The sequence below is a fragment of the Trichosurus vulpecula genome, chromosome 2 (genome assembly GCF_011100635.1).
Source record: "Trichosurus vulpecula isolate mTriVul1 chromosome 2, mTriVul1.pri, whole genome shotgun sequence".
Classification (NCBI taxonomy): Eukaryota; Metazoa; Chordata; class Mammalia; order Diprotodontia; family Phalangeridae; genus Trichosurus; species Trichosurus vulpecula.
This window is the reverse complement of record NC_050574.1, coordinates 44,744,853-44,767,087: the sequence shown is the minus strand read 5'-3', so window position 1 is coordinate 44,767,087 and position 22,235 is coordinate 44,744,853. Positions and strand designations below refer to the sequence as shown.

Below are 22,235 nucleotides of genomic sequence, written 5' to 3'. Positions count from 1 at the left end.
GGGAAAATGGATGAAGAAGGAAATTGGCCTTAAAGAAAGAGCTGGTTTTCTGAAAAGCTGAGTTGGCACGCTTTGGGTCTTCTGTCCAAAAAAAATCACCCCTCCTGCCTCTTAACGGATTACAGTTTCATTCCCTTGAGCATTGAAGACAGTTCTATCTTCAAGAGTTCTCTTTTGGGGCATCTAGGTGGCACAGTGAATAGAGCACCGGCCCTGGAGTCAGGAGGACCTCAGACACTTGACACCTACTAGCTGTATGACATTAGGGAAGTCACTAAACCCCAATTGCCTTGCCTTCCCCCCTCCAGAAAAAAAAAAAAGAGTTCTCTTTTTCAGTCCAAAGGCTGCACTTTTAAAGGGAAATATTTCTGTGAGTAGTTCGTAGGGTCATTAGCTATAGAGGCAATAAGCAATTTAAATGGCACCTACCATGTGCCAGGCATTAGGCTAAGAGCTGGGTTTTTAAAAAATATACAAATATTATCTGATTTGATCCTCACACCAAACCTGGGAAGTAGGTGCTATCATAATCTCCATTTTACAGATAAGGAAACTGAGACAAATAGAAGGTAAGTGACTTGCCCAGGGTCACACAGCTAGTAAGTGTCTGAGTTCAGATTTTAACTCAGGTCTTCTTGACTCCAGGCCCAGCTGTTTATCTGCTTTGCCACTTGGCTGCCTCTAGATAACGCAGAGGTGGGAAAAGGAGAGCAAGTGAACAAAGTGAGGCCCAGAGAGTTAAAGTACTTCATTGGTAAAATGGGGATGATTCCTTACCCACCTGAAGATTGGGAGCTAAAATAGGTCATCTCTTGAGGTCCCTTTGAATTCTAAAATCTAGCTACTATTTCACGATTTCTTAAAAGAATATACTTTAATCTACAGTCACATGAAAAAATGATCTAAATCACTAATTGATTAGAGAAATGCAAATTAAAACAACTCTGAGCTACCACAACACACCTATCAGATTGGCTAATATGACAGAAAAGGAAAATCACAAATGTTGGAGAGGATGTGGGAAAATCAAAGCACTAATGCACTGTTGGTGAAGCTGTGAACTGATTCAACCATTGTGGAGAGCAATTTGGAACTATGCCCAAAAGGCTTTAAAACCATGCATACCCTTTGACCAAGAGTATACTACTACTAGGTCTGTGCCCAAAGAGATAAAAAGCAAAACCTATGTGTACAAAAGCATGTGTAACAGCTCTTTTAGTGGTGGCAAAGAATTGGAAATTGAGGCAATTTCCAACCATTGGCGAATGTGAATAAGTTGTTCTATATGATTGTGATGGAATACTGTTGTGCTATAATAAATGGTGAGCAGGATGCTTTCAGAAAAACCTGGAAAGAGTTACATGAACTGATGCAAAGTGAAATGAGCAGAACCAGGAAAATACTGTGTGCAGTAAAAGCAATATTTTAAGATGATCTACTGTGAATGACTTAGCCATTCTCAGCAATACAATGATCCAAGAAAATCGTGAAGGTCTTATCCAAAGGTACTGTCCATCTCCAGAGAAAAAACCGGTGGAACCTGAATAAAGATCCAAGGTACTTTTTCTTTTCTTTCTTTATTTTTATTGGTTGTTTTCTGTCTGTGTTTTCTTTTACAGCATGACCTAAGTGGAAATGTGTTTTCCATGACTATACATGTATAACCTATGTCAAATTGCTTGCCTTCTCAATGAGGGTGGAGGGGAGGGAGGGAGAGAATTTGGAACTCAAAATTTGAAAAAAAAAAGTTATAATTGTTTTTGTATGTAATTGGGAAAAATAAAATATTAAATTATAAAAAGGAATATAATTTAATTATTAACAATACTTTGGCAAAGAGTGGTTGATAACCTGCTAGGATTCAAACTAGAATGTAAGGGACTATCTCATTTTTGTATTTGTGTCCCCAGGGTTTATCATTATCTAGTATGTAGTAAATATTCAAGAAACGTTTGTTGATTACTCAATCAAAAGAATGTAGAATCAATCTATTGATTAGTCAGTCAGTCGATAGAACATAGGATAGGTGTCTGGGGGTAAGTAGGAGAAGCATACCAGAAGAAGGGGTAGGAAAATCAGAGATCAGTGCTGGAGGGGCCGTAAAAAAAGGTCATCTAAGGCAGTTGCCTACCTGATGCAATGCATTGTAAATTCTTCGAGGGCAGACACTGAAGTGTTTTTTTTCCTTTTTTCTTTGTATCCCCAGTATTTACCAAAGTATATGGCACAGAGCAATTGATGTAATCCTAATAATAATAATAGCAAATGTTTGCTGATTTATTGACTGACGCATGCATAACTCATTTTTAAAGAAAGAGGCAAACCAATGATCAGTTTTTCCTCCATCATAACTATCCCTGGGCAGCTCTGGTTCTGGGGGGAGAGAGCTACCCCTGTAAATCCTGCCCTCTCCAGGTCACTGGTTAGATCTGGAGTTAGAGGGGCCTCAGAGACCTTCCATTTCAAGTTCCTAAAATGAAGCTTCCTTTTACAAGTAAGGAAGCTGAAGCACAACGAGTTTATTTGGTTTGCTCAAGGTCATACAGGTAGCAAATATCGAAAGAGAGATTTGAACTCAAATCTTCTGACTTCCAAGCCAGAGTTTTTTCTCGTTCATACAAGGCTGCCTCCTCTGCTATTAACTGCATTGAACAGATAGTAGGATCTAGTGAGTAACTGAGGCCCAGATAAATGGGCACAGAAGTTGCTGTGTATTTCAGCATCCAGGTGGATGTTCAGAGGGTACCCACCTGGCTCAGTAGGCTAAGGTCTCCCCAAGGTGTAGAAAAAGATATCAAAGAGGAAGGGAAAGGAGGAAAGTCTTCTCTCAGATGGTCAATCTCCTCCTGACCACCAGACCCCCAAAGATACGGAAAATATTATCAGGCAGTGGAAAAACTACATTATTTGCACATAGGACCCACCTGCACCTTTGAGGTTGGGTACTATAGCCTCTCTGATCTGTCATATTTTTAGCTAGACTTCTGGGAAGTTTAATACGAGGGTGAGAGTCATGGGGCCCCTGGGTCTGAAACATTAAGGGCAGTTATGCCTTAACCCAGTGTGGGTGAGGACACTCAATGAACCTGTCATGGAGAAACACAGATGAAATCAATTTCCAAGGACAGACCACATCACACTTGACCCCAAGGGTATCATATCCACAGCACAACTGCCTCCTGCCTTAGATGTCAATCTCGGTTGGCATCTGATACTCTATGGTTGAGTTCCCCAGGCCTCAGTCTTTAGAGATAGAATCAAGGTCGACAAAGTTATCTGATTCAAGGGCCAACACCCATTCATATTTTCAGAGAGGAGGATATTGCCTACAACTCAGAACTTTCTGAAGACTCGAGTTCCACTGTCATTTGGGGGTCAGAGTCCATTTCCCAGGAAGGAAAGAAATGAGTTGACCCCAGGCCAAGAAGTGGGAAGGAGATGGGCTTGAAAAGAAAGTGAGAGGATCTCCATCAGAATGAGAATATCTTCTACTCACATGAGAGCCCAGTGTTATCACTGTCATTCCTCACACTTTGCACTTTGGTCAGTCATGTGGAAAGTTAAGCATGATGACTTTTCCAACACTTGTTCACTCACTGCCTGAGTCTTAAAATATCTTTGTGTGATAGCAGTTCAAGTCAATTCAAGACCATTATTACTAAGCACCTACTTCAGGTCAAGCACTAGGGGATAAGAATGAAAACAAAAACTAAGTAATCCCTGCCCACCTCAAGGTGCTTACACTCCACTGGGGGAAAATGACAGGAAATATATAGGAAGCCTCAGAGGAGGCATTATCGTGGTACAGTAGGGAGCTGCTGCTGGTGCTTACTATCTATGTGGCCTTGGATAAGTCACTTAGCCTCCCTTTGCCTCAGTTTCCTTACCTCTAAAAGGAAGGAGTGGGATTAGAGGCTGCTGAGATTTCTTCCAGCTCTAGAGCTGGAATCCTAAAACAAAGTCATTGAGAGAGAGAGACAGAGAGAGACAGAGACAGAGGCACAGACAGATAGAGAGACAAACAGACAGACAGAGAAGGAGAGAGACAGACAGAGCCAGAGAGAGAGACAAAGAGACAACAGATAGGGGGGGAGAGAGAGGGAGAAAGAGAAGAAACAGAGAGAGAAAGAGAGAGAGAGAAGAGAAGAGAAAGAGGAAGAGAAGAGAGACAGAGAGAGGGACAGGGGGAGAGGGAGAGAGAGAGAGAAGAAAAGAGAAGAGAAGAGAAGAGAAGAGAAGAGAAGAGAAGAGAAGAGAAGAGAAGAGAAGAGAAAGAAGAGAAGAGAAGAGAAGAGAAGAGAAGAGAAGAGAAGAGAAGAGAAGAGAAGAGAAAGAGAAGAGAAAGAGAAGAGGAGAGGAGAGAAGAGAGGAGAGAAGAAAGACAGACAGAGAAGAGAGAGACAGAGAGAGAGAGAGACAGAGAGAGAGAGAGAGAGAAGAGAAAGAGAAGAAGAGAGGAGAGAAGAGAGACAGAGAGCGAGACAGAGAGAGAGAGAGAGAGAGAGAGAGAGAGACAGAGAGAGAGGGAGAGAGAGAGAAGAGAAAGAGACAGACAGACTGACAGAGAGAGCACTAAATACAGAAGAAATGAGAAATCACTGCTAGGAGGAGGTGGCACTTGAGACATAAAGGAAATTAGGTTATCATGGAGAGATGCTCTGGACTTGGAGTTAGGAAGATCTGAGTTCAAACCCTGCCCCAGCCACTTACTGGCTGTGTAACCCTGAGCAAGTAATTCAACCTCTCTGAACCTCAGTTTTCTCATTAGTAAAATGAGGGGTTAGGCTTGATGGCCTCTGAGGTCCTTAATAGCTCTAAATCTATGACCTTGTAATAATCCCTTGTAACAAATCCCTTTTGTCTAGAACATCAAGGTCTACAAAGTGCTTTCTTCCTAATGACCTTGAGAGACAGTTATTGCAAGTCCACTTGCTTACACCTATTCTAAAGAGAAGGAAAATGAGTCAAAGAGCCTGTAACCAGCCCACTGTCATAGAATGAGGCAGTTTCCGGGCACAATGTAATCAGTGTCAGCAACAGCATCCAGATTATAGAGTCCAGTTCTTTTTATATTATATCCGACAGCTTTCCTAAGCCTTTTATCAGAGAGAGAATCAATGGCATTAGAAAGAGGGGACATAATAAAAGTAATGATAAAATTTTCAGTCCTTGAAGGGTCTGTAATTTTGTAGGTATGGGGCATTCTCTCCCCTGGCACTGACTGCAACCTTTTCATAGCTTTGTGGAAGGTCTTTTAGAATTGCTGGGACAGAATACACCACACACACACACACACACACACACATACACACACGTATGTATGTATGTATTTACACACATATATTGCCACTGAATGGCCAACCTGATGATAAGTTTCTCCAAAGGGCTGGTCTTTAAACAGTGACATACTTTTCATTCCCCAAACCTTTGCAGTTTGGTGGGACCATTCAGAGAGGGAGAAGCTTAGAACAAACCCTGGGTAACCTCCATGCCATGAGGAGACATGAGAAAGAGACTTCAGTGGAGGAAGAAGCGTAATGGACATTTGTATTGTGCTTATTTATTTCCTTCGAGATTGAGGCAGCTTTGTTTTGGGGGGTCAGAGAACTTGAATTCAATTACTGCTTCCATCTCTTACTGTCTATATGCCTTGGGCAAATCACTTAACATCTCCATAAGAAATGACTTAAGGGGTTGGTGTCAGAGAAACCTGGGAAGACTTGCCTGAACTGATGCAGAGTAAAGTGAGTAAAAGCAAGAAGACAATTTATATAATGACAACATTGTAGACACAAAAACCTTTGAAACATTTAAGAGAGCTCCAATCAATCCAATAACCACCTGTGAATCCAGAAGACTCATAATAAAGACTCCTGAGGTGGTGATGGTAGACTCAAGGTGAGTCCGCCTTGAGTCCAAAGAGAGGTGGTGGACTCAGGGTGCAAAATGAGATTTCTGGTTTTTTGTTTGTTTGGGTTTTGGATGTACTTTTTGGACTGAACTGAGTTTTGAAAGGTGGGTTGGATTTTGGCAAAGATAAGGGGAAAAGCCAAGCAAAGATGAAGGCTTACATTTGATTAAAAAGTAAGCTTCTCAATGGCAAGACTTGTGTTATTTTGGTATTTTTATTTTCAGAACCCAGTGAATCCCTGACATATAGCATATGTTTAATAAACGCTTGTTGTCCGCTGAGAATGATAAGAGCCAACGATCATATAGTCCTTTAAAGTTTGCAAATCACTTTACAGATAGCGTATCATTTGATCCTCACAACAATTCTGGAGGGTAGAGGCAGTTAGCTCTATTTTACTGGTGGGGAAACTGAGACTGAGACAGAGTAAGTGGCTTGCCCAGCTAGTTTAAGTTTTTGAGGCAGGATTTAAACTCAGGGTCTTTCTGACTTCACTAGATGTCTTAATGAGTCCACCTTAATAAGTACTAAACACACAAGATTATATGGTGAAGCAGAAAGGAACTAGACATGTCTACCCAGGCTGTGGGCCATTTCCCAGGTCCAGCCAAGGTAAACAAGCACTTTGCTTCCTCCTGCTGAACTCACAGCCCACGGGCCATTAAACCACAGTGATGTCACTGCCCTTTTAGACATCACAATCCCTGCTGCTGTGGAAAAATATTGTGGTCCGGGCAAGCTTTGAGTCTCCGGCTGTCAGCTAGCTCTTCAGAAGGAGAAAAATAGTTCTGACTTCACTGCCCCCACCCCTCCACTTGAGGAGGAGATGAGACAGAAACAGGAGCAAGACGCCCTAGCAAAACATGAGTCGTTCTGTTTGCCAGTGATGGGAGACTTTGAGAAAAACAATCCATCATTCACATGGCTTCCTTGGTTGGGGAAACCTGGCTGGGGCAGGATGTTGAGGCTGCTGGAAACTGGGGAGCCTCTAGAGGACTCCTCAAGACAAACATGGGAGGAAGGCAGCATGCTCTCTCTCCCAGCTTGGCTGGGAAGGGGAGGGTCCTGTGCTCAGGGCTACTCTCTGCCCCTTAGGATAATCCAAGTAAAGCCCTGGCCAGGGGCCTTGGCATCCCAACAATAATGACTGTGCAGGGTTGAAGTGAATCACAGAATGTCAGAGGTGGAGGGAATCAGCCAAAATGGAAGCCATGATTAATAGGCTGGAGCTAAGAACATAGACATCAGAGCTGAAAGGGGACCTTAGAACACAGAGTGTCAGAGCTGGGAGAGAGCTTAGAATATAGAATGTCAGAGCTGGAGGAGATCGGCCAAAATGGAAGCCGTGATTAATAGGCTGGAGCTAAGAACATAGACATCAGAGCTGAAAGGGGACCTTAGAACACAGAGTGTCAGAGCTGGGAGAGAGCTTAGAACACAGAATGTCAGAGCTGGGAGAGATCTTAAAACACAGCGTCAGTACTGGAAGAGAGCTTAGAACACAGAGTGTCAGTGCTGGGAGAAACCTTAGAACACAGAATATCCATGTTGAAAGCAAGCTTAGAACATACAATATCAGCACTGAAAAAGATCTCAAAACATAGAATGTCATAGCTGGAAGAGACTTCGGAGCCATGCTTCTCAAAATATGATTTGGGGAGCCTTGAGGGTGCCTGAGACCCCTTTAGAGGATTCATGAGGTCAAAACACTTTTCATAATAATTCTAAGGCATTTTAATGTGGAATACAGTAGAGCTTAATAGATATAGCTGACACAAACAAAAGCTCTTGGGGTGGAATAAGAAGTCCTCAACAACAACAAAAAAAGAAGTCCTCAACAATTTTTGAGAGTATAAAGGGGTCCCTGGGCCCAGAAAGTTTGAGAACAGTTGCTTTAAAAGTATAGAACAGGGGTAGGGCACCTGCGGCCTCGAGGCCACATGTGGCCCTCTAGGTCTTCAAGTTCAGCCCTTTAACTATAAGGCCTTTGACTGATAAGGTCACACATGTGTCCTGGAGGCCGAAGGTTCCCTATTCCTGGTGTGGAACATCAGACCTGGGAGAAGCCTTGGAACATAGAATGTCAGATCTGGAAGGAATATCAGACTTAACACAGGATTTCAGCTGGATGTTAGAATGAAGTTCACTTGCCTCACTGTACGGATGAGAAATAATGGCCATGAAGAAATGCTTGGACAGGGACCAGCAATTTTCCATCTCAGCAGAGGTTTGAACTGAAGGAAATGCGTTTTGACTTTAGCAAGAACTATTTAATAAAAAATGAGGAAGAATGATCTGAGAATAAAGGGCGTTTAACTGGGGAAAAGGTTACTAAGGGAAATTGCTTAAATCTGTATCCTGAGAAATATTTCAGAAGATTGCCATGGGCATTTAGTTATACTTTCCAAACATCCTGAGACTCACTAGCTCATTAAATTCTCCATACTTCCCCAAGCACACTCTTAGGGCGGATTCCTATATCATTATCAGGTGATCAGAGAAGTTAACTTCAAGATCATAAAGCCAGAAGATTAACAGCCTGAATGAAGAACCTTGAACTAGGCAGCCTCCAGCAATGCTTAGCTGTAGTCTGGCCTGAAGGCAACACGCGGTCCAGGTCCCCTCAAGAGAGGCTTTGAGCCTCCAAGTCACCACACGTCCCGGACTTGGCGCAAGAAATCATGCTGAAGAGAGCATTTTTTGACATGAAAAATCCAAGAAATTCTAAATTAACTAGAGGGTCCGGTCAGTAAGATGGTGGGCCTGGAGTCAGGAAGACCCAGAGTTCAAGGCCAGCCTCAGACACTTACTAGATGTATGACCCTGGGCAAATAACTTAACTTAATAGCTCTGTGCCTCAGTTTCCTCATCTGTAAAGTAGGGATGATAGCACTTACCTCCTAGAGTTGGTGTGAGGATTAAATTATATAATTGCACGGCACTTTGCAATTGGGGTACTACATAAATATTAGGTATTATTCTTATTTTTATTATTAAATGTGGCCCTTCTAAAGTCCTATCAAAAAGTGTCCCTCCTAGACTCTTAGATGGCTGCCTGCTTTGCTTAGTTTTAGCCCTGACTCTTAGGGGCAGGAAGGAGCAGGCTCTGGTTCGAGTCAATTCTACCTCTTGTTAATCTCATGTGACTTTGGGCAAGTAAAATTTATGATTGTCTCTTCTGGGATAATATTCTTTTACATTTATATAATGGTCACCAGTGTGGCATAGTAGATAGACTTAGAGTCAGGAAAAACCTGAGTTCAATTCCGGCCTCATATACTTAGAAGCTGTGCCGTCTCAGGCAAGTCACTTTGCTTTTTTGTGACTCAGTTTCCTTATCTGTCAAATGAAAATACTGAACTAGATAGCCTCTGAGATCACAGTATATTTGAGCTCTAGTATTGGAGTCTATGTCCAGGTAACCTCTGTATAGGTACTCTACAGCTCCTTGTTGGTAGGCAGAAGAAGAATGGTAAAAATTCCCATTACACAACATTTTAAGGCTTTTTGGTTTTGGTCTCATTCTACCATTTTGTCAGGGATGAGCAATGATCAATGTCCTTCCCATGGGGAAATGCTCCAGGTGATGCCAGGTACTACTGGATGGCTGAGTTGATTTATAGTCTTAGAAAATTATCTGGGTGGGGGTTGGGGGGGGTCAGCTAGGTGGTGCAGTGAGTACAGCACGGTCCCTGGAGTCAGGAGGACCTGAGTTCAAATCCGGCATCAGACACTTGACACACTTACTAACTGTGTGATCTTGGGCAAGTCACTTAACCCCAATTGCCCTGCCTTCTCCAAAAACTGAGGGAACTGAGAGGCTAAATGATTTTGCCTGGAGTTTCCCCAGCTCCAAAGACACAGCACATATAGCACATAACCTGAATCTCTGTGTCTCTAACTCTCTCTCTGCTTCTCCTCACGACCCCTGAGAAGTAAAGGGGGGCCAAGGGGCAGCTAGGTGGCACAGTGGATAGAGTGCACCCTGGAGTCAAGAGGACCTGAGTTCAAATGTGGCCTCAGATACTTACTAGCTATGTGACCCTAGACTGAAAGAAAGAAGTAAGAAAGTATTATGATTTCCACTTTTACAACTGAGATTGAGAAAGATCAGCAAGCCCAGGCCCAAGTAGCTGTCAGAACCAGGAGTCAAGTCCAGATTCTTTGACTCTAAGCAGGCCCACAGCTTTTGCACCCATGCCATATCACACCTTGGAGAGAACCATCAATCCTGAGCTAGGGACCCCACTTCAGAGAGAATTTACCAGGCACAGCCTTCCCCAGCTTCCCCACGTGCCCCTACCACTTTCCACCATTATGACTCACTGGAAGGGATGGGTGTGTTTGTTTCCTGGCCCTCCTCCGTCTTCACAAGGGGGGGAGAAAAAAGCCCGAGATTAGGCCAGAGCCCTGAACACTCTCCACTTTGTTTCTCAAAGACAGAAAAGGGAGGTGGTGGGGAGAGCGTGGCTTGGATCCTCTGGGAAGAGGAGACCACAGATGGAAGATTCTGGGGGGATCAACTTAATTAAACAGGCACTCACTGTAGCCAAGGTGAGAGGCATGATGGGGTAGACAGAGGATTGGGCTTTGGAGTCAGAAGAACCTGGGTTCAAGTTTCATCTAACCTGTTATGGCCCTAGGCAATTCTCTATCAATAAATCTAGCCAGGAAGCATTTCTTAAACATCTCCTATGAGCCTGACACAGTGCTAGGCACTGGAGAGAGAGAGATATGAAAGGTAAGTAGCTCCTGCCTTCAAAGAGCTTAGAATCCCTTGAGGAGAAAATACATACATACATACATACATACATACACACATATATATTCATATATACATATATACATATACATATATATGATAGCTAACACTTGTATAGTCTTTAAGTTTTGCAAAATGCTTTACAAATATTACCTCACCTGATCCTTAAAACAGTCCTGGGAGGTCAGTGCTATTATCATGCCCATTTTACAGATAAGGAAACAGAGGCAAACCAGGCTAGATGAGTTGCCCAAGGTCCCAGAGCCTGCAGGCCACATTGAGGTTCCCCCTGACTCCAAGTTAGCTATCTATCCACTGGACCCCCCAGATGCCTTTGCGTAAGTATATTCAAAACAAATACAAGGTAATGGAAGGCAGAGGGGGAGAAGGCAATGATCAATGTCTTTCTTAAAATAGGGTGGCCAGAATGAGCAGGACACTTACCTCCTTGGTCTTGGATGTGAGATCCCTCTATTAATACAGATTCGGCTCACACTTGCCTTCTCAGTGGTTCTATGAGAGACCATGGATGCTTAAACCTTCAGTTCAAGAAAAGTCCTGTTCTTTTTTCAGACAGGCTTTCTGCATCTCGTATTTTTGAAATGAATTTCTGAAGGCAAGTGTAAGGGCTTTATATGTATCCCCATTAAGTGTTAACTTATTAACTTAGGCCTAATGTTAGTCCATCAATATTTTTTTGGAAGACTATCATTCAATGGTTCTCATCTTCTCCTTCTCCTCCTTTTCTTCCTTCTCCTTCTCCTCTGCCTTCTCCTCCTCCTTTTCTTTCTTCTCCTCCTCCACTTTCTCCTCCTTTTTTTCCACTTCCTCCTCCTTCTTCCCCACCTTCTCCTCCTTCTTTTCCACTTTTTCCTCTTCCTTTTCTTCCTCCTCCTCTACCTTCTTCTCTACTTTGTTCTTCTCCTTCTACTTCTCTTTCTCGTTCTCTACCTTCTCTACCTTCTCCTCCTTCTTCTCATCTTCCTTCTCTTCTTTCTCCTCCTCCACTTTCTCCTCCTTCTTCCCCACCTTCTCCTCCTTCTTTTCCACTTTCTCCTCTTCCTTTTCTTCCTCCTCCTCTACCTTCTTCTCCACTTTCTTCTTCTCCTCCTTCTACTTCTCTACCTTCTCCTCCTTCTTCTCCTCTTCCTTCTCCTCCTCCTTTTCTTCTTTCTCCTCCTCCACTTTCTCCTCCTTCTCCTCCACTTTCTCCTCCTTCTTCCCTACCTTCTCTTCCTTCTTTTCCTCTTCGACCTTCTCCTCTTCCTTTTCTTCCTCCTCCTCTACCTTCTTCTCCACTTTCTTCTTCTCCTCCTACTTCTCTACCTTCTCCTTCTTCTCTACCTTCTCCTCCTTCTTCTTCTCTTCCTTCCCCTCCTCCTTTTCCTTCTCCTCTTCTTCTTCCTTCTTCTTCGTCATCCTCTTTTTCTCTTCTTAGAGAAACTGACTAACTTGCCCAAAATGACACGGCTAATAACAGCAGAGCCGAACTCAAGCCTGTTCATACTCTTTGCACTACTACCTTTTCTGGATGAAGCCTCCAGATCCCTCTCTGGTTACCACCTGCCTGCTACCATCAGTCAACAACATGGATTTCCTGCTTCCACTCAACAAAGCCGTGTCAATAGTATGAAGGTAAGTAGCGAGCGCTGAGACTTGAGAACTTTGATCAATGCAGTGACTAATCCTGACTTCAGGAAACTGATGATGAAGCCTGCCTCCCGCCCCTTGCCAGTGAGGTGGTGGGCTAAAGTGGGGAATAGGGCATGCATTGTCAGACATGGTCAGTGTGTGGATTTGTTTTGCTTAGCTACTTCTTTGCTATAAGAGAAGATTGCATTGGGCAGGAGGAGAGGGGGTTATTAGGAAGTGAAGCTGGTGCTTTTTTTTAAAAAAAAAAAGCATCACAGAATATTAAAACAACAAAGCCTTGTGCTAGACCTCAGAGAAGGAGGGTCAGGGTTTCCCACACATACGGTCCCAGTCTATGACCTTTCCCTCTGACTCCACTTCAAGTATTCGGTATGCTGTCTTCTTTGTCCCACCCCCTAACATATGCACACCTCAGGAAGTGCTCTGATATCTGATAATACCTTTAGGAGTAGGATTTTGAGCCAGAAGGAGCCTTAGAGAATAGAATGTCGGGGCTAAAAGGGCCATAGGATGTCAGAGGGAGAATATAGAACCTCAGTGGTGGGAGGGCCTTTAGAACACAGAATGTCAGAGCTGGGAGGCAGCTTAGAACACAGAACCTGAGAGCTGGGAGCAGCTTTAGACATCACCTTGTTTAAAACCCTCATTCTACAGATATGGAAAGAAGTTGTCCAAGGACATACAATTTATAACTAGCAGAGTGCAGGATTCGAACACAGGCCCTCTGGACTAGTGCTTTTTTCACACTGCCTTTGTTTCCTTTCTCCCTCCTCTTGGTTGATTCTCCTAGAGGGGAATAAAAGACTTGGGTTGTGGAGGAATTTTCTACACCCATAGGTGAGGGGACTCAGCTACACAGAAGCTGAATTGGCCAAGGGGAGGAAATACGTAAGGAAGAGAAGCCATGGTCCCAGTCTCCACAGGAAGCCTTTCTCAACAACTCTTAGTTCTAGTGTCTTCCTTTTCCTAATTATTTCCTAGTTATCCTGTTCATAGTTTGTTTGTATATATTTGTTTGCATATCATCTCTCTCCTACCTTAGATGATAAACTTCTTTAGGTCAGAGAATGCCTTTTGCCTCTTTTTGTATCCCCAGTGCTTACCTTGGCGCCCAACACGTAGAAGGCACTTAACAAATGTTTATTGACTGAATCCCTGCCATACCTACACCATCAGCCCTATTGAACATTATATGTCTCATGAGATTAGACAATGCCTGTACCTGGTTGCAGAAAACATGAAGACCAGGGCAAAGAAACGGATCGATAATTTCCTAGTGGCAAGTGAACCTCTGCCCACGGGCCTGGAGCTAAATGGGGTAATCAGGGAAGACCTTCTACAGGAAGTGGCCAACCTTGGAGGAAAGACCTTGACCTAAATCAAGCTCAGGGATGTTCCTGTCTGCCCTCCCCCCCACCCCACCCCCTTCTCCACCTGAGGATGCCCACAACAATCAATCTGATATCCATCCGAACCACAGAACCCAATGATGCTCGCTTAGTACCCAGCTTCCCCTCCCAGCTCCCCGGCTGTGAGCTGAGCCCCAGCAGGCTGTCAGCTGTGGGCTTCCGGCAAAGTCACATGTGGGATTCATTCTGAGTCACTGACAGTCCTTGGCCAAGTCACGGTCCTGGGGGTTGGGGATGGGCAGGAAACATGCTTTCAGCAGTGTGTGTGTGTGTGTGTGTGTGTGTGTGTGTGTGTGTAGAGGGGTCTTTGATTATCAGGGGAAAGACTCATCTCCAGTCTCTGCCAACCTGGCAAAGCTGGCAGCTTGAGGCTGAGAGAAGAGACAGAGAAATAAAAACTCCAGAAAAAAAGTAGAAGGGTGAAAGAGGCTTCCTGCCTACCCTGTAGCAATATGACCATAGGGTCATAAATTAAGAGATGGATGGGCCCTCAGAGGTCTAACTTATCACACACAGAGATCACATAACTATCCCAGGTCTTCCTGGCTCCAATTTTCAGACACTTCGAATCCAGCCTCAGATGCTTACTAGCTGTGTGACCCTGGGTAAGTCACTTCACCCCATTTGTCTCAGTTTCCTCATCTGTAAAATGAGCTGGAGAAGGAAATGACAAACCACTCCAGTATCTTTGCCAAGAAAACCTCAAATGGGGTCAGGAAGAGCTGGACAAGACCGAAACAATCCAATGTCACTCCCAGGCCTCTGCTAGAGGTCAGGTGTCTGCCCCCTCCTAAGTGCCCACCCTTGCCCCAGCAGCTCACATCCATTTCTCTGCTTCTGAATGTAAACCTTCCAGCATGGCCAGGGCCCTTCTGGGAGATTCTTAGAAGGTGAGAAGAAACATCAAAATACTACACTGGGTATTGCTTACTAACCTGGGAGTTAGCCAGCCCCAGCCCCAAATCCTCAGCCTATTCCCCAATTCCCTGGAGTAAAGAGCACCCAGACTTTCACTAGCCTGATTTAACTTAATTAAAGACACCATGTCAGCCTTGTCTCAGGCAATCAGAAAGCATTTATTAAGCAGCTATTAGATGCCAGGCATTGGCTAAGCTCTAGTGATATAAAGAAACAGCAAAAATCAGCCCTATCCTCAATCAGCTTAAATGCTATTAGGGGGCAAGGGGTGGATAGAAGAGAATACAAGACATATCTGGAGGAGACAGATGATAGCCTCAAAGAAGAAGACACTAGTTGGGCAGAGGGACACCAGAAAGGTGGGATTTGAGCTGAGTCTAGAAGAAAGCCAGGACTTAGTTCTAAGAGGGGTGAGCTGGGAGAGCATTCCAGGCATGGGAGACAGTGGTCAACAACAAAAATAATAAACATTTATAAAGTACCTACTATGTGCCTGTCGCCATGCTGAGTGCAAAGGATACAAATAAATGAAAAATGTGGTCTCTGCCCTCAGGGAGCAAACATTCTAACGCAAATAAGTAGCTTCCAAAGATACCTTTAATTGGGATTGGGAACAGACCTGTGATTTGATTATTATAGAGAACTCTCAGATAAGAAAACACCCTCTGCCAATATATGTGGACACTTTCTCTGTATCCTATATTTTTAGAGAGTGATTGAGTCACTGAGAAAGTGACTTGCCTAGGATCACACAGCCAGTATGTGTCAGACGTCAAACTTGAACCCAGGTCTTCCTAGCTTTGAGGCCCTCTCTCTTATCTGCTATATCGCAAAGCCTCCTTGCCCCCTAAACACTGCCAAATACAACTGTTAAAAAAAGCCAAGAGAGTCCAGCAGCTTTGCCCTTTAAAAAGTCCTGACTTCTTGGCTTCCACTCTGGTTAGCGCCTCCCTGGAGATCTTGGGGTGACTCCAGGAAATGCCTCTGGCAGGCTGGCCACCTCGGATTAGGAAATTTCCCCGGGAGCCAGCCTCTTGGCTGGTCCAATCCCAAAGGGAGGCCACTCCTCATCACTGAGAGGAGGCAGTGCTGGGTTCTTGGCAGGAGATGTGGACACCATAGTAACCATCATTTCAGGAATCATGTCCAGAAAGGAGGCCACACTGGCTGCCTCAGATACAGAGATGCCATCCTGCCCTCTGGCTCGAAAGAGCAGCCCCCAAGAATCCTAAAGTAACAAGACCACCCATCTCCTCGTCCTCTGACTTTAAGATATTTGGAGCAGGTCCTGATCTCAGTCCCTTCTCAATAAATATTGAGTCAATGAATATCTCAATAAATATCCAGTCCCCAGCTCAATAAAGATTGCAAATATGTCTTACAAGAGGCTGCATTAGTTTCTAACATCTGAATAGCTTCCTATCTCACTTTCACAAAGAGAATGAGAATTCACAATGAGAACCTAGGATCTTTCTCAGAATCTTAGCCTTGGAAGGGCTTATCAATCTTATCAGTCAACCAACTAATCAACCCACTTATAGATCGATCAAGGAAATGAGTGTCTGTTACAAACTGGGCATTTGTGCTAGGAGGTGGGGAATACCAAGACTGAAAAAAATGAAATAGTTCCTCCCTTCAAGGAGCTTCCAATCTACAGCTAGCCTTACCTGTATCTGAGAGTCAGCCAGATATAATGAATAAAGCACTAGCCTAGAGATTTAAGAAGACTTGGGTGTCAATCCCACCTTAGACATTCACACCTAATATAGAAAATGGGCATGATAAAAACAGTGATAATAGCACCTATGGCACAGAGTTGTTCTAAGGATCAAACAAGAAAATGTATGTAACATACTTCGCAAACCATAAAGCCTGAACCAAGCAAGAGTTCCAATGTTAGAGCTTCTACTGCCGACCAACAGTCTTCCAGCCAGTGAGGACAAACCCAGCAGTTCTCAAGATAGTCCATTGGGACTGTTCTTATTGTTAGGAATACTTTTTCCCTCTGATGCCAAGCCTTAATTTGCTGCCTACAGCTTCCACCTAGTACCCTAATTTCTGTCTGGTGGGGACGGTGGGGCCGGGAGGAAAAAGTCTATTTCCCCAACTATCTTGGCCCCACCCAAGTCTATTCTCCAAAGTCAACACCTCCACTTCCTTAAACCAAGAGCTTCCTCTTTGAGGCTCTTGACAATCTCAGTGGTCCCCTTGGGGATGCTCTCCAGCTTATCAACGTTCTTCCAAAAATGTAGCTCCCCAAACTGAACATCGCTCTCCAGCTGTGGTCTGCCAGTGGCCCCTGTGGTTCTTGCGGCCTGCCTGGCCTGGCCAGATCCCGTGGCCAGTCAAGCTCTTCTCACCAATGTTCCCTATCACCAGCATTGCCACAAAAGCTAGATTCATTGTCCCACTATTCTGTGTTGGCTTCCATCCAGAGTTGGGGGACCTCATAGTCTAAAATACACACACACACACACACACACACACACACACACACACCCTAGTTTTATATAGAAGACAAAAGATATAAATCTGAAAAGATAGAGACAGCAATCTAAAACACACACACACCAGTTTTATATAGAAGATAAAAGACACAAATCTGAAAAGATAGAGACTGCAGTCTAAAACGCGCGCGCACGCACACACACACACACACACATTTTATACAGAAGATGAAAGACATAAATCTAAAAAGATAGAGACAGCAAGGTGACTCAGGCTCAGTGGATAGAGTGCTGGGCTGGGAGTCAGGAAGACTTGAGTTCAAATCCAGCCTCAGATACTCACTAGCTGTGTTGTCCTGGGCAAGTCACTTCACCTCTATCTGCCTCAGTTTCCTTGGCATAATAATAGCACCTACCTCCCAGGGTTATTGTGAGGATCGAATGAGACAATATTTGTAAAGCTCCCAGCACAGGCCTGTACAACACATGGGCTGCTTGTGGCCCACCAAAGGATTTCAGGCAACCCCCCCAAACGCGTAGCGGATGTAAAAGAAAGTAAAGATGTAACGGGTCACTGACCTGCTTAACCTGTCTTCCACTAATCACTATTGTGCCCATCACGTAACTTGGCTGGTGGGTTGCCGTTGCGTACTCACTCTTCTTTGTCATGTGACCCGAGGTGGCAACTAACCATCATAAGTCTGTCTCTAGTCTGACAGGAGTGATTTCATGATAAATAAAAATCTTAAGTAATAAGTGTAATTAATTGATATTAATTGAAATTTCTCTTTTTAAAAATATGGTTTATTTGCGAAATAGTTTAATCATTAATTATACCTTTACTTGGAAAGTGAGCTGCTAAAAGCCTCTCTGCGGCCAGAAGTTTAGCCTATTTTAATTTTGGCCCCTACTTACTGCCAAGTTGTATGGGTCTGCTCTAGCACATAGCAGGTGCTCAATAAATATTTATTTATTTATGTGTTATTTTTTAAAATCACACAGGCAAATGTAGGCCTCAATTTCTTTATCTGCAAAATGAACAGGAAATTCCTGGTGTTCCTTCCAGTTCTCATCTTTTGTCCCATGGTCCCTTCCAGTTCTAACATTCTGTATGTGGAGGTCCCTTCTGACTCAGACAATCTATGGCCTAGGCAACTGGGTAGGATAGTGGTTAGACTGCTAGACTTGGAGTTGGGAAGACTGCCTTAGTCACTTAATATGTGACCCTGGCCAAGTCACTTAACTTCGCTCATTCTCAGTTTAATATTCAGTAAAATGGGGATAATTATAGCACCTACCTTACAGGGTTGTTGCAAAGATCAAATGAGATCAACCAATAAACATTTGTTGAGTGAGTACTATGTGCCAGGCACTATGCTAAGCACTGGGGAATACAAAAAAAAAAAAAGCAAAAGACAGTCTCTGCCCTCAAGATGTTTACATTCTAATGGAGGAGACAGCATGCAAGTGAATATATAGGAAGCAAGCTATATACAGGATTAAAAGGAGATAATTAATGGAGGGAAGTCACTGGAATTAAGAGGAGCTGGGGAAGGCTTTCTATAGCAGGTGGGATTTTAGCTGGGACCTGAAGGAAGCCAGGGAGTCATTAGTTGGAGGAGGAAGAATATTTCAGGCATGGAGGACAGCAAGAGAGAATGTCCAGTATCCAAGTGTCTTGTCTTGTTTGTGCAACAGCCAGGAAGCCAGTGCCATTAGATCAAAAAGTACATCCTGGGGAATCAGGTGTAAGAAAACTGAAAGGGTAGGAGAGGGCTAGGTCATGAAGGGCTTTGAATGCCAAACAAAACATTCTGTATTGGCTCCTGGAGGCCATAGAGTTTACTAGGGGGAAGGGGTGTGTGACATGATTGGACCCTTTAGGGGTCCACTTTAGGCACTTTAGGAAAATCTCTTTAGTGGTTGAATAGAGGCTGGATTGGAGTGGGGAGAGACTTGAGGCAGACAGACCCAGCAGGCTATTTCAATAATCCAGGCATGAGGTGATGAGGGTCAGCATCAGGGTGGAGACAGTGTCAGAGAAGAGGAGGAGTCAAATTTGTGAGATGTTACAGATGTGACATCAACAGGCCTTGGCAACAGACCGAATATGGGAGATAAGAGATAGCAAGGAATCCAGGATGACTCCTAGGCTGGGAGCCTGAGGGACTGGGAGGACATGGGAGGGGGAGGATGGTTTAGAGGGGAAGATAATGAGCTCTGTTTTAGACATTGAGTTTAAGATGTCTATTGGACAATGTAGTTAGAGATGTGTGAAAGGCATTTGGAGATGCAACAGTGGAAATCAGCAGAGGTTAGTAGATTTGAGAATCATCATCAGCAGACAGAGACAGAGAGACAGAGGAGACAGAGGAGAAAGAGACAGAGAAACAGAGAGGAGACAGAGAAGAGAGAGACAGAGAGAGACAGACAGACAGACAGAGACAGAGACAAAGATAGATTCATATTTGCTGAGGAAACCACCAAGTTAAATAGTATAAACTGAGAAGAGAAGAGGGACAGAAACCTGAGGGACACCTACAGTTAGAGGGCATGATCTGGAGGAAACGAAGCAAAGGAAACACAGAAGTAGGCATCTAGGCAGGAGGAAAACCAGGAGAGAGGGATGTCCCCAAAACCTAGACAGAAGAGAGTGCCAAGGAAGAGATAATGATCAACAATGTCGAAGGCTGCTGAGAGGTCCAGCAGAAGGAGGGTTGAGAAAAGGCCATTGATTTGGCAACTAAGAGATCATCAATACTCTTAGAGATGATGTATATAAAGGGCTATACAGCTACTACTTAATATTATTACTATGTTCTAAGGGCCCTCCCAGCTCTTGCATTCTATGTTCTAAAGTTCCTTCCAGCTCTGACAATGAATAATTCTAAGATTAAAAATAAGGACCCAAGAGAACAAAATATTTATGCGTTTCCCAGAGCAAGGAATTCCTGTCTCTGTCTCTTCCTTTCCCTCCCTCCCTCCCTGTCTCTCTCTCTCTCTCTCTCTCTCTCTCTCTCTCATCTCAGTCTCTCTGGTTTCGGTCTGTGTCTATGTCTCTGTGTATGTTTGTCTCTGTCGCTGTTTTAATCTCTCTGTCTTTCCGACTGTCTCAGTCTCCCTGTTTCTCTCTGTCTTGGTCTACCGATCTCTCTCCCTCTTATAAACACACAATACCCAGGTATTCTAAGAAAGAGGAAGAATATTCATGTAGGGCAAAGGAAATACATGTCTTGAAGAGCAAAGAGAGCTGGGCTTTGATGGTACCAGGTGTTATCTGTGAAGTGCGGATCACCCCGGAACAGATGCGAGATGAAAGGGGCTGCCTCCCCTCAGTCAGAAAGAAACCGTCGGGGAGCTGTGGGCAGCTGGAGAAAACATAACCCTCGAAATCTAAGCCAACCTTAGGGACTCGGGAGTGAGTCGGGGGAGAAGAAGGGGCAGAATGAAAAGGACGTGCATGACATTTCAGCTCTGCCCTCCCCAGTCCCTGGGTGCAGCCGATGCAAGTTACTCTACAAGGCCAACAAACGTCCCGGAGAGTTTCAACCTTGTGGGCGGACAGATCTTGGACCCTGGAGAGTGTTTGCCGCACTCGGCTTCCGTTTTTAGGAGGCTTTTCAAAATTTACCAAACTTCCTTCAAAACAGTCTTGGGAAGGAGGGAGGACATGAATTATTCTCACTATCATCAGTCCCATTTTATAGATGGGGTAACTAAGGCCCAGAAAGATTAAGGACTTGTCCGTCAGCGCTGGGCGCACTCGCGTCAGCGCAGGGATCCAAACCCACGCTTTCCGGGCTGCGACATAGTCAGAACATCGGAGTGAGTACAGTCTAGTGCTTGCTCAAACCCCGTGGTCACGCTGAGACGGCACTGTCCGGGGGCGCCCCCAGCCCAGCCAGATGCAATTTTCCGACGCCGCGGTTGAGCCGCACGAAGACCTCCTGGTTGGGGGCGGGGTGGGGGGCTGATCTACAATCTGTGCCCAGCTGGAGCTCCGGTCGCGCATCCCAGGGATCCGCGTCAAGGCAGTTGGGAAGATCTAGGGGTGCTAAACTCCCCCAGCGGCTCCAGCCTGGGAGAGCCGGCATGGAGCTTTAAGGGCCACCGAGCCTAACCCCAAGATTTTACAGATGAGGAAAGTGAGAGAAGTTAGAAAGAGGAAAGCCCAAAGAGGTTTACGTAACTTGTCTAAGAATGCTCAGCTCGTAAGGAGCAGAGCTGGTATTCAACTCAGGTACCCTAACCTCAGGTCCAGGACCCTTACCTCTACAGAGAAGGAGAGAGGAGCGCGGGACTGAGTGGAAGGGGGCGCAGGGCTGACTTAGACTTAGGGTTTCTATCTATCTCTACTATGAAGGGGAGAGAAGGAAAAGTCGCGGCAGAAATCAGAGATGAAGCGCAGCCACCCACCTGGACTGGGTCCGCATCCCCCAATGCCCAGAGCAGAAATCCGATGGCGAAAGTGATCCAGGCGGCGGCGGCGGGCTCCATCCCGGAGTGGGACGGGGCGGAGCACTGCACGTTAGGGAGGCGGCTTCCACAGCGGTCTGAGCTCCGAAGGGCCGCCCTGCTCCCCTCCGGTGACAGAAAGCGAAAGCTGCACCCTGGGGCAGAAACGGCAAGCAACTAGAAGGGGCGGGAGAGTTCTGCCTCCCAGGGGCGGTCCTAGCTGACAGACCCGCCCGGACAATTAGACTCAGGGCCCAGGGACGCTCTCCTCTCTCCCTCTGCTTTGCCCCCCCACCCCCACCCCCTCCCGCCTCCCCATCGGAAGCTAGACTAAATATTCTACAAATTATTTCCTCCCCCTGTCAGCATGTGGTGGGGAGGGGGTACAGTGCGAGCGAAGGTTTGGGAGTGTTAGGAAACTAAATCATCTCGAACCTGTAGGTCCAGGTACATCTCTCCCTCCCTCCCCCTCCCATCCCCCTCCCTTGACCCTTCCTGATGTTGCCCACGGCCCAGAATTGGCACGTCTCTCCTCTGAGATTCTAGGCCCTAGAGGATCTGCCCTGTCTGAATGAGCAGAAGCTGCCCACAGTGGCAGGGAAATGAGACCAAGGTTCTGCTACTTAGATGCGTGTGACTTTGGACGGGGACTCTCCCTTGGCTTATCTTTAAAATGAGAG

General features: G+C 45.0%; 1 protein-coding gene across 1 annotated transcript in view; it reads right to left on the bottom strand.

Annotated features, from left to right (window-relative positions):
* The window catches only part of LOC118839926 (tumor necrosis factor receptor superfamily member 1B-like), a 58,814-nt gene extending 37,134 nt beyond the window's left edge, over positions 1-21,680 (bottom strand). Inside the window, exon 1 of the mRNA XM_036747424.1 lies at positions 21,517-21,680. Coding sequence (XP_036603319.1) covers positions 21,517-21,597 — 81 coding nt within the window. The 5' untranslated portion in view covers positions 21,598-21,680. The remainder of the gene's footprint in view (positions 1-21,516) is intronic.
* Positions 21,681-22,235: the final 555 nt, after the last annotated feature.